This window comes from Phaeodactylum tricornutum, chromosome 1 (assembly GCF_000150955.2).
Source record: "Phaeodactylum tricornutum CCAP 1055/1 chromosome 1, whole genome shotgun sequence".
NCBI lineage: Eukaryota > Bacillariophyta > Bacillariophyceae > Surirellales > Neidiaceae > Phaeodactylum > Phaeodactylum tricornutum.
In genome coordinates, this window is record NC_011669.1 from 2,189,380 (window position 1) to 2,202,832 (window position 13,453).

At 49.8% G+C, this 13,453-nt stretch overlaps 4 protein-coding genes across 4 annotated transcripts; 2 read left to right on the top strand and 2 right to left on the bottom strand.

Annotated features, from left to right (window-relative positions):
* The first annotated feature begins 114 nt into the window (after window positions 1-114).
* PHATRDRAFT_43157 (predicted protein) lies at window positions 115-1,186 on the top strand. Its single transcript, XM_002176893.1, has one exon. It carries the CDS (start codon window positions 282-284, stop codon window positions 1,155-1,157), a length of 876 nt encoding a protein of 291 aa, XP_002176929.1. The 5' UTR covers window positions 115-281; the 3' UTR covers window positions 1,158-1,186.
* A 460-nt stretch (window positions 1,187-1,646) lies between these two features.
* Window positions 1,647-3,022, bottom strand: PHATRDRAFT_43158 (predicted protein; the record flags this gene model as incomplete). The annotated part of the gene is made up of 1 exon (XM_002177429.1): window positions 1,647-3,022. The coding sequence occupies exon 1, from the start codon at window positions 2,922-2,924 to the stop codon at window positions 1,647-1,649; it is 1,278 nt and encodes a 425-aa protein (XP_002177465.1). The 5' UTR covers window positions 2,925-3,022.
* A 756-nt stretch (window positions 3,023-3,778) lies between these two features.
* Window positions 3,779-11,635, top strand: PHATRDRAFT_43159 (predicted protein; the record flags this gene model as incomplete). Its single annotated transcript, XM_002176894.1, has 6 exons — window positions 3,779-3,816; window positions 3,846-4,063; window positions 4,176-5,287; window positions 5,514-5,968; window positions 6,059-11,262; window positions 11,357-11,635. 6 exons carry the CDS (start codon window positions 3,779-3,781, stop codon window positions 11,569-11,571), a joined length of 7,242 nt encoding a protein of 2,413 aa, XP_002176930.1. The 3' UTR covers window positions 11,572-11,635.
* A 32-nt stretch (window positions 11,636-11,667) lies between these two features.
* PHATRDRAFT_43160 (predicted protein) lies at window positions 11,668-13,264 on the bottom strand (the record flags this gene model as incomplete). The annotated part of the gene is made up of 1 exon (XM_002177430.1): window positions 11,668-13,264. The coding sequence occupies exon 1, from the start codon at window positions 13,138-13,140 to the stop codon at window positions 11,668-11,670; it is 1,473 nt and encodes a 490-aa protein (XP_002177466.1). The 5' UTR covers window positions 13,141-13,264.
* Between the last annotated feature and the right edge of the window lie 189 nt (window positions 13,265-13,453).

The window sequence follows — 13,453 nt, forward strand, 5'->3', positions numbered from 1 at the left end:
AAGCTTGTTCCCTCACCGTTAGTGGGCCGGTCCTTTTGGCGGCGCACCGGACGCAAGACGGGTGTCACCGTTGGTTGTTCCTTGTTGTTTTGTTCTCTCCCAAGGACCTCCTCCTAGTCATTAGAAAGTCGGCATGCGCTTATTGCAAGCAGGGAAGACCAGTTGCCGTTAATATCAATTGTAGCATTGACCCGTTACAATTGTATACACAGTCAAACAAACATAAGGTTGTCTCGCTACTACTTCCTTTCATTTCCCACTTTTAAATTTTGTTTGAAATCATGGTCAAGGACTACGTCGAAGCGTTTTCAGCCTTCATGATGGACTTCATCTCCTTCATTCCACCTGGTCTGAGTATCTGTATCGCCCTGTCCTTTATTGAGGGCGGCAAGTACTTTAAGTCGTTCCGTCACGAGTTTTTCGGAACGATGCTCATGATCGGAGCGACCTTTAGTGCCGGCAAATGGATCGGCAAGGAAAGTTTGCGCATGGCGTGGACGTCGCATGGTTTGGGTGTGATCGCTGCCGACTACCTGGGCGGCGGCCCCCATGTCAACCCTGCTGTCACCATGTCCATGTGGTGCCTGGGAAAAGTCAGTTACACGGAAGCCTTTGTGCGTGTGGCTGCACAACTCGGTGGTGGTCTCATTTCTTTCCCACTGTATCACGCCATCTCCAACGCCATGGATTTGGAACCCTTTGGTGGACCGGAATTCAATATTCCTGACGATACCAAGCACGCCACTGAAGCTTTTCTGTCCGAGTACGTGGCAACCATGCTGCTCATGTTCACAATTTACATTTTGAACTGGGAAATGAATTTCGGAACCTACCACTACCTTATTAAACAATCCTTGACGGCCATTGCAATTCGCTCCTTGATTGAAGGATTTCCTACGGCGGGTCCGGCCATGAATCCCATGTTGGCGACGGCATGGGATGTCTTTGGGGTGGGTTCAACCTTTGAATATCCCAGCGACTTTCAGCATTATTTTGTCTACTGGATTGCGCCCTGGATGGCCGCCATTACGGCGAGTATGCTCTACGTCATTTACGCCGGTGGCACCGTCTTTGGTGTAAAACTGCCGATTGGTCCCTTTAAGAAACAGTCCCCCTCTGCGCAAACGACCAAGACCACTGCCAAGAAGACTAACTAAACTGGAAATAACTAAAATTTTCCGTGCGCATCGTGTGCGCGTATTTGTTTCAATTGCAGTAGGAGAAAGGAGCGAATCGGTCAATGAAGATGTATGACGGGGACTACCCCATGCTTGCACGGATGATGGTGTCTTTCTGCATCACCCTTTCTCATTGACATATGAGATCTCAATGTCGTGACTGCTGCAGGTGAACGAAATTTACGAATCCTCGCCAATAGTTTAATCGACTCTTGCATTCTATAAGTATCATTTTTAGTTAAAGCAAGATTGCAAATCCTTGGCAGGATGCACTGTAAAATAGTAGCCGGTCTGAAAAATTACACTCCAAGAATGCCGGCCCGGCCTCCGTATTGATCACTGTACGTCCTCACTGTAACCACTAGCCGCAAGACACACGGGTAACGCTTCGCCATCGGAAACTGCGTGCTCGACCAACGCGCCTATGGATCCATTGCAACGCCATCCAAAGTCCTCACCAACTCGTCATTAGCCACGATGTGGATGGGGTGGATAAAAGGGCCCTCCGGGGTAGGGTCCGGGTGGGGGCATCATGTGGAGGGGGAGACCGTTGGGAACGTGTACGGGCAGAATGACACCGGGAGGTACGTGATCCGGCACCGTGATTTGTACGGGGTAGCCAGCGGGTGAGGTGACAACCATTTGCCGGCCCGGCAGTAGGACAGGCGGGACCTGAACTTGAATGGTAACAAATCCTGGTGGAGCAAAGGGGGGCGAATGCTGCGGACCGCCGTAGTGTGGGTGTGGTGGGTACGGCGACCGGTGTGGGTTGTGTGCCAGTGCATGTGCTGGTGGTTGCGGATGTGACTGGGGATGCGGGGGCGTATGAAAAAGCACGGGCGGTTGGTGGGGATGCTGGTGCATAGGAGACGGATGCGGAGGCGACTGCAGAGTGGGAGACCGGACGGAGGTTGTCGGCGGGGACGTGACAGAAGCCAGGGCGGCGAGATTGATGCCGGTTTTGGAAATGGGCGGATCCTCGGTTACCTGTGCGGTCGGTGTGATGGGTACATTTGTGGTGGATGCCGTGATTGTTTCCGTCGAGAAAGTTTCGAGGGGAGCATCCGTAACTTGATGTTCGACGACTGTGTTCGCAAGGTCGGGCGGGTTTGGCGAGTCGCCTTTACGATGCGACGTCTGCGGTCCCGGTTCTCCTTCTCTTTCCGACTTCTCTGCTACCGTACTCGCGGCGTTGGCGTAGGACAAGGTTGGTCGGAGGAGGGCGGGTGACGATGATTCCGCATGCCCGAAAAGCGCATTTTCCGCTGTGTGAAGAAAGGCGGGAATGGGGAGTTTGCTGGCGTCCGGACTGGACTGAAAGGCCGACCAGGCAAAGTTTTGCGGTTCCGCCGGTTGGGTCGTTGCCTCCTGGCGGTGGCTGGCACCCTTGCTAACCGCATTGGCGGTACGCGCTTTGGCTTTCTTGCCCGTTCCGGTGGGCGTGGCAGAGACAGTGTTAACGTTCTTGGCAGTTGCTTTGGTCTTTTTCTTTTTCGACTTGCTTTTCGACGAGGGCGCGGGATTGTTGCTGCTTTTGTTGTTGTTGCTGTTGGTCGCTGTGGGTGTTGTGGGTACAGACGTGGGCACAGACGCTTCCGTTGTCAACGTCGAGGTCGTTGTCGATGTCGTTGTTGTTGGAAGAGTCGTACCTCCACCAATGCCCAAGAGACCCTTGAGCGCTACCGTCGCTTCGTCGACTCGAGGATCCATGACGCGCTGATTCGGACTCGACTCTTCTACGTACATGTTATTCTCCACCGCCTTTTGGTGGAGAAAGATATCTTACTGTAACGTTACAGTCGGTTCGACTGAGACAGTGAATATTATCGAGGACTGGTCGACTCGGATCACGTCGTTTGTACCAGCGTCCTTCGCCGCAGCCTCGCAGGAACGAACTCCGGCGCGAGGCAGAGGAAAACTACCCGAACGACCACGACACAAGGTGGTGTACGGCGATTCGATAGGCTTCCTTCGAATATTCGGTACGGATGGCGAGCGGACGGATATGTATATCCGGGTATTTCAGCGAAATAGACGGGGTTCGGTATTCCGGTATACACGTCATTGTTCAAGGGAGACTCTCTAATAACACACTTTAATGACAATAAAGTGCTTCTGGACTAAGCCTTGTGCGATCAATTGGGTCCTAACAAATAGGGTTAGGGTGGAAAGTCAGTGGGCCAACCTACCCTTACTAATTGATACCTCTGTCAAGTTGATAAATTATAGCCACGCGATGCTAAAAGGAAGTGGCGACACTTCCTTACAGACGCAGTGGCCAGATCTAGAGCTAATAAATTTTAGATAGATGTTCCAGCAAACGATGCTAATAACTAAGCAATTATATCTAGATAGTAATATCAAATTGTAGCATCGCGTGGCTATAATTTATCATTTTACTGTAAGTCAACTAATGTGCACCAGACAAAGTACCATGAGCTTGCTACTTTCCATTGTCACAAGCACCCATACCGTGATTTGACCCGCAGGTTTCCCTACGGAGGCGACTGGAACTTGACCAAGTGGATGGATATATGTATATCCGGGTATATCAGGGAAACAGACCGCGTTCGGTATTCCGGTATTCGATTGATTTTGCGATGGACGCATGCCAGACGCTCTGGGCTTTCCCTTTGCAGTTAGGCTAGTGTACTATCTACTATTTAGGCCCACATTGGCGAAAGCGTGGGTGTGGGTGTGGGGGTCTGGACCGCAACCGCAACCTCCTGGAGAGAATCTCTGTGGGTTCCCGTTGCGCCGTGCCCACGTCCTTGCGTGTTGGACGTTGTTTCCCGGTATGGTAGCTCGAAGCATTGCGACTTTCCACTATTACTACCAACCACCAACTACTTCTGCTACTCGTACGAGCATTAGCATTAGCACTAGTACGACCTCCTTCTCAAGGAGTTGGGGATAACGAATCGCTTCCAGTTCGTTAGCAAAAGCAGAGATCAGGCCGTCTCCCACCCCGCTTGTTCGTGTTGACTGTAAAGAAAGACGTTGCGCACCGGACGACCGCTACGGATACGTTTCGTTACGTTACGTTAATTTTCTACCACCGCCACCACCACCACTACGAACGATACGATACGATACAATTTCATACAATACAATCCACTACGATCGTGACAATCCCTCCCGTAAGTCGTGTCATGGAGTCGACGGCAGCCAACGAGACGTCCGTGAAAGTCGTCGTACAGGACCAACACGAAGAAGTGCTCGAACCACTCGAGTCATTGGAAGTGGACCTTGACAACGATGAGTATGCCGACATTATCGACGGCGATGATTCGGTCCAGCCAGAATCCTTCCCGCCTCCGACACCAACAACACGCCAGGCACTGAATGATTTCGAACCCACCAACAGAGAGTCGGACGATGACAACAACCACAACAACAATACCGAAAGCCATACTCGTACCGATCACCACAATGCAAAGGCGGGTGCTTCAGAGACGGAACCGGCCGGAGAAGATGATCGGCAGCTCTCGGCATACGAACGCTTACGACTGGAACGTATTCGCCGCAATCAACAAAAATTGGCCCAACTCGGACTCGAAGGAAGAACCAGCGCCGCCGGAGGCTGGGGTCCACGTTCGCGTCCCAAAAAGCCCAAACTCTTGCGGAAAAAGGCCGACGAACCCGCACAGCAACGATCCAGTCTATCGCGACGCACCAAAACTGAACCCAAAAATTACGCCGAACCGCCAAACTCCGTATCGGCCTTGTTGCGCAAACAAGGCGAAGAAGCGGCCGCTGCGAAAAAGGATCAACCCTTGGAGAAGAAAAAAACCAAGGATCTGAGTGAACGGATGGAAAGATTTGTGCACTTGGAGTTCAAGCGCATCCGTGGTCACAAAACACTCGTACACAAACAGGCGAAACGAGACCTCCGCCAGGCCGAACGGGAACTGAAGTACTGGAAGTCCATCGCGAATAAGCAAAAACGCCGAGAAATGCGCAAAGCGGAAAATAGACAAAGTCTCAAAACGAAACAGGAAGAAGAACGACGGCTCTTGGGTGGAACGATCAAGGAAGTTTTACAACAAATCGACGCGCGGATGCCCGAACTCGTCCAGGCGGCTGCGGAATACGACGACAAATATGAGGTACATACGTAGATTGGCAACCCCAACCACAATTGTCTAGTAGGAGATGGAACAGACTAAATCACTCACCAACGATCATTATCTTGGTGGCCTTGCTTGTTTGCTTACCAACATTAGGCGGAAGACCGGCGTCAAGCACGTGAGCTTAAGCGCTTGGAGAACGAACACCGAACGAACTTGCTGGATTCTCTGGATCGCTTTCCAAAGGCCATTAAGGTACGTGTAGCACAAACCGAACGGGACCCGCAAATTGGTTGCCGATCAAGTCTTTAACGCTGTGTTTTTTTTTTTTGCGCAGTCCGCAGTATCGCTCTTGAACACGACATTACTGGACCGGGCTCCACGAGAGCCAGCACCGACCCGTCGAAGTCGTAGATCCACTGCCGAGGAAATCGTCACACCCCTAAAGTTAGCACAGAATCAATTTACTGCCAATTCTCCGGAAGAAGAGGATACGTACCGAAACGTTGCCGACAAAGAAGCAATAGCCCCGGAGGACGATGAAACCTCTAACGGAAGAGATCGGCCTGGTACGAAACGGAAACGAAATGCTCGGAATGTTGGTGGCTGGGTTTCTCCTCAATTTGCGTTCGAGATTGATAGATCATGGCTTGACCAGGACAACACAAAAGCGCACTTTGATTTGTATTCATACGTACCACAAACTGGGGATACTGTGTTGTAAGTTTAAAAAGTATTAAATCGGGGCTTATGTTATTCAATGGCTGGTCCAATTGGTTTGCTCACACCATCAACGTTTTCTTCGACCAGATACTATCCAGCCGGGCATCGCGCATATGTTAAAGACTATCCCGATATCCTGGGAAAAAAGACGAGGCAGATTACTAGACTTCCTCTTTGGGAACGCGCGGTCATTGAGCGGGACAAAATAGACAGAGGCGAGGGGCCCAAAACCGGTGACAGTTCCTTGAATGTTTGGTGGACGGATGAGTGGTTGGAGGGCATCGAAGGTGACCTGGGAAAATATCCAATACTATGTCGAGTTCACGCCACAAATGCTGAATTTCCGCCGGATCGATTCACTAAAGTAATAAAAAAAGGGGAGATTTCTTGGAAAGATCCTAAAGAGCAAACCAAAAGAACGAAAGAATCATCAAGAACACCTCTACGACTGGCCGTCACACTACGGCCGTTGGCACCGGTTGTTCCTCCTCCTAAGGAATCCAGCGGCGATGCCTTGGCCAGCAGTACTCAACCAGATCTGCTCCCATCACGTTTCAAGGATGACCAACCGTTGGCTCTTCCTCCATTCTTCACAGTTGTGACGTTCCCTTCGCAGCAGAAGCCGTTTATAGTCCCTTTTGCATGGGCTTACTCGATTTCCAATTCGCTTTGCCTGGATCAAAGCGTAGTAGAAAAAGGAAGGGAGGCTTCAAAGTTGCACGTCCGTTCCTTTGATACCCTATCCGACACTTCATATTCTCGATTGGATGACAGAATTGAGGCTCTGCAAGTATTCTTAAAAAAATGCACCAGAGGACCACGCGGAAAATTGAGTTTGCCGACCGATTGTTTAGAATCAGCAGGGATGCTGTCGCTAGCAGAAACAAATGTGTTGCTTGATTTCTTCGACCATTTTGTAAAAGACAGACAGTCTGATGTTTCTGATACCCAAGCCGTGGTAGGTTTTTTTAACTTGGTCAGGTCCACATTGCCTTTATGGAACGGCGTCTCTGTTGTCCACAGCCCGGACGAGAAGAAAGACAGGAAGATCTCACCGTGGGACCTCTCCCTATGGAAGAAACGAATGATGATTCCAGATTATTCGCCAGATAATTTGTCAGATGCGTCGTTGTCGATGGACGATCGACTGCGGGATCGGATAGAACGCGTAATCGACGACATAGCAAAGAATGACTCAAATGCAGAACTTTTCCGGTCTCCTGTAACCGAAGAAGATGCTCCCTCTTATCCCTGCGCCGTACCTCTTTCAATTTCTCTTGACAAAATTATTCGTCGCTTGAAAGGGGGAAAATCTGGCAGTCAAAGGTGCTATTATCGGAATACGGATTCACTTCTGTCGGATGTAAGTTCGCTTTTGGAGAATTGTCTGCTGTACAACAGTCCAGAATCATCACTCGTTGAAACGGCGGTGGCGCTCGTTTCAAAAATAAAGGATGAAATTTCTCGGGTTGCGAAAGACCATTTTAAAGAAGTGATACAAGCAAAAAAGGCGGACGAGGAAAGAAAAAGTCGTATACTTAGGCATTGTGAGGCTGTTGATCCTGCTGAAAACTGCGGCATCACGGATAGTCTGAAGGAGCTGTATGTCATGAGCTCCATAAGGAAGCCTTACAAAGATCAAATCGATTTAGAGTGGCTGCAACAAACGACAGAGATCGTTGAGAATCGAGACACCGGCGTTTCTACGCCACATCGAAGCTGGGTGCCGCAAGCTGGCGATGATATTCTATACTGCCCTTCACTACATTCAGAATTTGTCAAAGCTCACTTTAGCTCACTTGAGCCCTATCAGTGCATCGTGCACAATCTGCAAGACTACAACCTAAAAAACAAGAATGAAGCCGCTGACGACTCGACCGCTTTAACGAAAGAAGGATTCAGTGACAAATTTCTAGAAGGATGGGTGAAAGGTCGCGTGATTTGGGTACGCAGCTCGTTCCCAAAATATTCAACCAAGAAGGATGGCGTGGAAGCAAAAACGTTTCCTTCGAATTCGTCGATTTTGGTGGCGGGGATCAAATTGGAGCCTGATTTTGATGACACCAAGCCTCGGATTATCTGTTGGAGGCCTTGCATATTTGATTATTCTGTCTGCAAGATTTGTGGTCTATCTACACAATCGTTTTTCAAGCCTTGCGACGGGAACGATGAAGCTTTTGAAGAATCAAAGCTGTCGCTTTCGCTGATTGAGCTGCAAACGATAGATCGGTGTTTCAACTTTCTCAAGAAACGCTGCATTCAAGGAACCGAACCAAGCTACATCGACCATCAGTTGACTAGAGCAAATGTTCGACAAGGCTATCTCCCTCCGTCTGGCCGGTCCTCTGCAAAATCACTTCCCGCTTTTGAGCTTGCTTACAAGGACGCGCAAAAGGCGAAGGTGAAAGGCACAAGAGGGGCAAAAGTATCTGTGTGCCCTGGGATTCCGGAGGCATTGATACGGCATCTCTTAGATTTTGGATTTCTTGCTCCTTTTGTACTCTCGTCTGGGAAAAGCAACAAGGAAAAGTTACACAATGACGGCATGATATCGCCTTGGCCAAAAATGTCTCTAGAATTGATACACTCTCGGGTCAAAAATGGTTTTTATCGCCACCGGGCTGCAATTCTGAACGATGTCATAGAAGCATACTCTTCGGTGGTTTTCCTAGTTCTAGTTGAAGCAGGCAAAAGAAAGCGCTCTCTTCTAAGTATAAGGCGTATCGCTCGAGCTCTGGCAGCTTCTAAAAGTCATAGCAATGGAGAGGAAGAAACAGTGATGGTAGATACCAAGACCATTGATCAAGAAGAAATTGATCTACTCAAACGGATCCGAAAAATTCGAGAGCTATACGCAACAGCTCTTGTGGTGGTTTCCGATACAATTCACAGCGAAAGGATTTTTGGGTTGGTCGACCGACCATCTCTGAAGCATATACCAAAATCTACTGAACCGGTACTGGTTCAGAGCCCCGAGCAGATACAGGCTAGGAAGCGGTTGGAATATATCCTATTGGCTTTGAGTCGAGACCAGCTGCAAAACACTTTCCCGTCCATCGAATCCAACGGGACAACTTTTCCGACGATAAAAGTCAAGTTGTCTTTCGGCGGAAAGCTGCTGATGACCAAAATGCGTGTCAGTGTGGATAAGTTTGCCGTGGGCTTTTTGGGTACCAAAGAAGTGAATTTGAAGATCAGGCTGAATGGTCGGCAGTTCACGATGGAGAGAGCCGCTCCACAGCTTTTGACAGGAAGCTCGGCTCTTAATGACCTGTCAACAAACGATACAAACACCCGAGATTCAACGAAAGTAGCGAAAGGCAGAGAATTTAAACACGTTTTGTGCGATTCTGTTTGTTTCGACCACGAAGACTACGAAGGAAAAGATAGCCTCGTGAAACTTTTTTTCGGAAGACCTGGTAGACTGCATCCTTGTGCTAGATGTCAAGCTTACCGTCGATCTCTACTCAGTTGTCGTGTACGGCGTTCACATTCAAATGTGGATTTCGATTGGGTCGAAAATTTCAGCACTACCGGTGGACTGGAAAAGCTGTTAAAGCAGATGAACCCCGAATGGCCCGAATGGGAAGTCTGTGAGGTTGGAAAAAGCTCTACAGACAACACTTTAGCATCGGAAAAACCTCTACCGTCTCCTTTAGAAGAAATCGAGAAAGAAGATGGAAATGATAACGACGACGGGGATGCCGATGAAGACGGGGATCCCGATGTCGAAGATGGAACCCAAGAGGTCGATGAAGAAGAGGAGGAAGACGAGTTGGCGTTGGAGTTGGCAGACCCCCAGCAAATGATTGAGAAAGCTGAGAAGACACTGTGCCTTGCAAAATCTGTTCAGCAAGAGGCTGACGTATACTACAAAGCTCCGGTTCGTTTGAGCAAAGCATTTGTCGAAACCGCCTTTCCGATCGACCCAACGGACGGTCACTGCGTATATTGCATTGTGTGTGGACTGAGCGGCGACCTGCTATGCTGTGACGGATGCGCTAACGTTGTCCACGGCAAATGTATTGGATTGACTTCGTTTCCAGAGGGAGATTGGTTTTGCGAAGAGTGTCTTCACAAGAAGTTGATACAGAATGGCCTAGTAACCAATCGACGCCGGGGCAGTAGTGACGCTGCTCCTATCAAAGGCAATGGAGACTTAAGGTTAGCAGAGGAGAACGGACATTGTCCAAAAACCGCTGTGAAGTTTGACGCATTTGGTCGATTCGAGTTCGACGATGAACATGCAGAGAAAGTGTCGACGCTTCTAGACGAGCTACGTGCTGGACGGCCCGAGCAACCGCGAAAACGAAAACCTGCACCTGGTCAGTCATTAGGGTCAAACAAAATAGCCGGAATACAGCGAAGAGCAGAATTTTTGCAACAACCTATTGTCTTGGGAGGTGAACTCTCCGGTCTTGTGCCGATGGCACGGAAGTTTTTGGGTGCGGTGGGGATTGAAACTGCAGATGCCTTCCTTTCCATGCGGACCACTGACCTTGCCAAACGGTTCGCAACATGGCGTCGCAAGACTGGAATGGCAAAATTAAATGGAAGTGGGGAGACGGCATATGTCAGTTCATGGAAAAGCGCGTGTCGGAAACTTTGTGGCGATATTGAACACAAGATGGTGTACCTATCCGATCCAGGAGATGACGACGACGACGGGTCTTATTCTAAACGAAAAGTGCGACGCCGAAAGAAGGGCAAGACTCGCCCGAACACAACAGGTAATCGACGGCGTCGCCTTGATCTACAAAGCCTTACGGATCCGTTAGAGGCTTTAAGCACCGTCAACCAACAGTTTTTGGCCACCATTGATATCTCAACCGCGAAAGAATTTCTCACAACTCGTACGGGGGACATTGCGGAAGCACTCGTCAAGTGGCGAATAAAAGAAGGTCTTCCGCGCTTGAAAGGAAACGGAGAAGTAGCAACAATCAGTGCGGCAAAGACATCCTGTCGTAAAATTGCCAGAGAAATGGGCTGGACAAAGGTAGCGGACATTGAATCTGCAGGTCGGGCAGTATTTCAGAGGAAGGAAATACGTGAAGAGTCCAACCCGAGAAAGCGAAAACTCTCCACCCCACAAGTTGCGACTCGACGGCAAGCGAGTAAAGCTAGTGATGATGTTGAGTCCGACGTGGAAACCGAAAATGAAGCTGACGCTCCTAGCCAAGGAGAAAAAAACGGCTTATCAAAGGAGAAGCCGTTGGCGAAACGTCGGAAGCGAAACACCGTCGAACCAGTCGTTAACACGTCAGTCGCGGTCGTCACTTGCGAAAGCACAGGTGCGCGTGACATGTCTCCAATCAAAACCTCTTGCTCGTGATGCACGTGCCAAGCTTCACACCAACACGAAGGTACCTCCACCGACTCCGGTAGCCCGACGCCCTGGTATGCGGACCTCTCGAACCCCCGACCGTTTCGGTGTCGTTGCTGCGCCTCCGCAGAAGCGACGCCGAAAGGTTTCACCCAAAGACGCCGAAGAGCCCAGTGAAGTTTTCGATCTCGAATTCTCCGCTGCCACCAATGTGCAAAGCTTGCTTTTGAAGCAAGTTCCCGGTAGGAGAAGACGTTCCAGGTCCCGAAAGAAGTAGGTAGACGTCGTAACAGTGGCTTTTCCTTTTTCTCAATACATTAGTTGTCTTCTAAGAGTTTTTATGAAATTGGTCCAAAATATTTTCGTTACTCATTTACGGAGATTCCTCCCGCTTGGGTTCAGCAAATTGATTTAAGACGGCCTTGCAGTCCTCCATATCGGTCCCGTACACCCCAATATTGATGCGGACGCGATCGCCAGTTTCCGCTTCGTACATGCTGTGAATCACAATGCGGATCTTGCCTTCGTTAGCAAAGTTGTACTCGTCTACTTGTTTCCACAAGGACTGTGCATCTCCGTAGTAGTTAATGTCACCGCTACGTCGAAACAGGCCCAGGGTAAAGGCATACTTGTCCCGCAAGAGTTGCAGCGTCATGAGCGCCGGACAGCTGCCAGTCACACGTGGATTGATATCCACTAGATAACCACGTCCCCGCGAATCGAAGAGTACGTCTACACCGCAAAAGCCCCAGAACCCGAGTGACTTGCAGTACTGCGCAACTTCTTCGACAAAGGGTAGCTGCATTTTTTTCAATTTCTCTTGGTCTTGCCACTCGAGGTAGGAATCGGAACTAAAGGATCCGTCCGGTAGGCGTTTGTTTTCGTTGGAACCAAACCACGTCAAGTGTTCCCCGTCGGGATGAAGGAAGAAATGACAAGCTACGTTGCGAGCAATGTCGACGAAGTCTGTGACGACAAACGTCGGGTGACCGGAGTCGTTTAAAAATTGTTCAAATTCGGCTTCGTCGTCATCGTTGCGTATAATAAAAATGCCTTTGCTGCCCATGGAATGGGTTGTTTTGACGACGCAGGGTCGCGAGGTGCGTGTATCGGGCAAAAGCTTGGTCGTCTTTTGCGTCATGAGATGAATGGCATCCTTGCCGGCCAAGTGGTAGTGTGTATTGGGATCGTTGACGTGGTGCTGAATTTGTTCGACGGGCAAGTATGCGTAGACCACATCATTGTCCGTGACTTTGGGGACCAGTGTCGGTACCACAACTCCCGGCACGGTCTTTTGCCAATGCGCAAAGAGTCCGTCCGGAGCCTGACCATCTCGGAGGAAGGCGGGGTAGGACGTGCCGTTCATGAGGGCGTAACGACATGGACCTAGAATTCCCTTGGAACGGGTGGAGACCGGTGGTGGCCAATCGTGGAACTTGTACTTGGTCTTGTTGTGGAAGGAACTGTCGGCCGTACTGGACGACGGACTTTCGAACAGCATGATGACGTTATTGTTCGTTTCTTTCAGGTACTCGCGACCTTGCTGAATATAATCGGAGTAAAATGTTTGCATGTCCCAGTCTTTGACTTGTAGTTTGGAAAAGGCAAAGTCAAAGTCCGATAGTGAGGCTACCAGGGACGTGGAACTCCCCGAACGCCCGTGCGTGGGATCTTCGTGCAGTTTCTCGGTTTCCGTGACGATGACGAGCGTCGATCGAGGAATCATGGAGGTCGAGGAGAGCTCCTTGAGAGTTCCGTCGCCATTGCCGTGATCGGGACGATCCAGTTCCAACAACGTAAAGTCGTTAATGGAAGACATGGCGCGGTGATGTGTCGAGTCGGTCATTGGAAATGTGTGTTGTTTGTTTGTTAGCTAGTTAGCCCCGTTAGTCAGACTTTTTGCGGTGTCGGATGTTCGCTAGTCCGTCTCGTTCCAGCGTGTTGTTGATGTATGCACGCAACAAGCAAGGTCAATTTTTGTGTGTCCATGATTGGCGGTGTGTAGGATGTTCGAGACGCTCTCGGTCAAGAGTTCGCATCATTTCGGTACGGCAACCGATCCGGGGGATGTTTCTTCGACAGAGTTCGCAAAACCTCGTCAACCACGACCTCGTGTGGGTTGCGGATTTCACCGTTCTGTTGACAAAGAGTCCCACGAA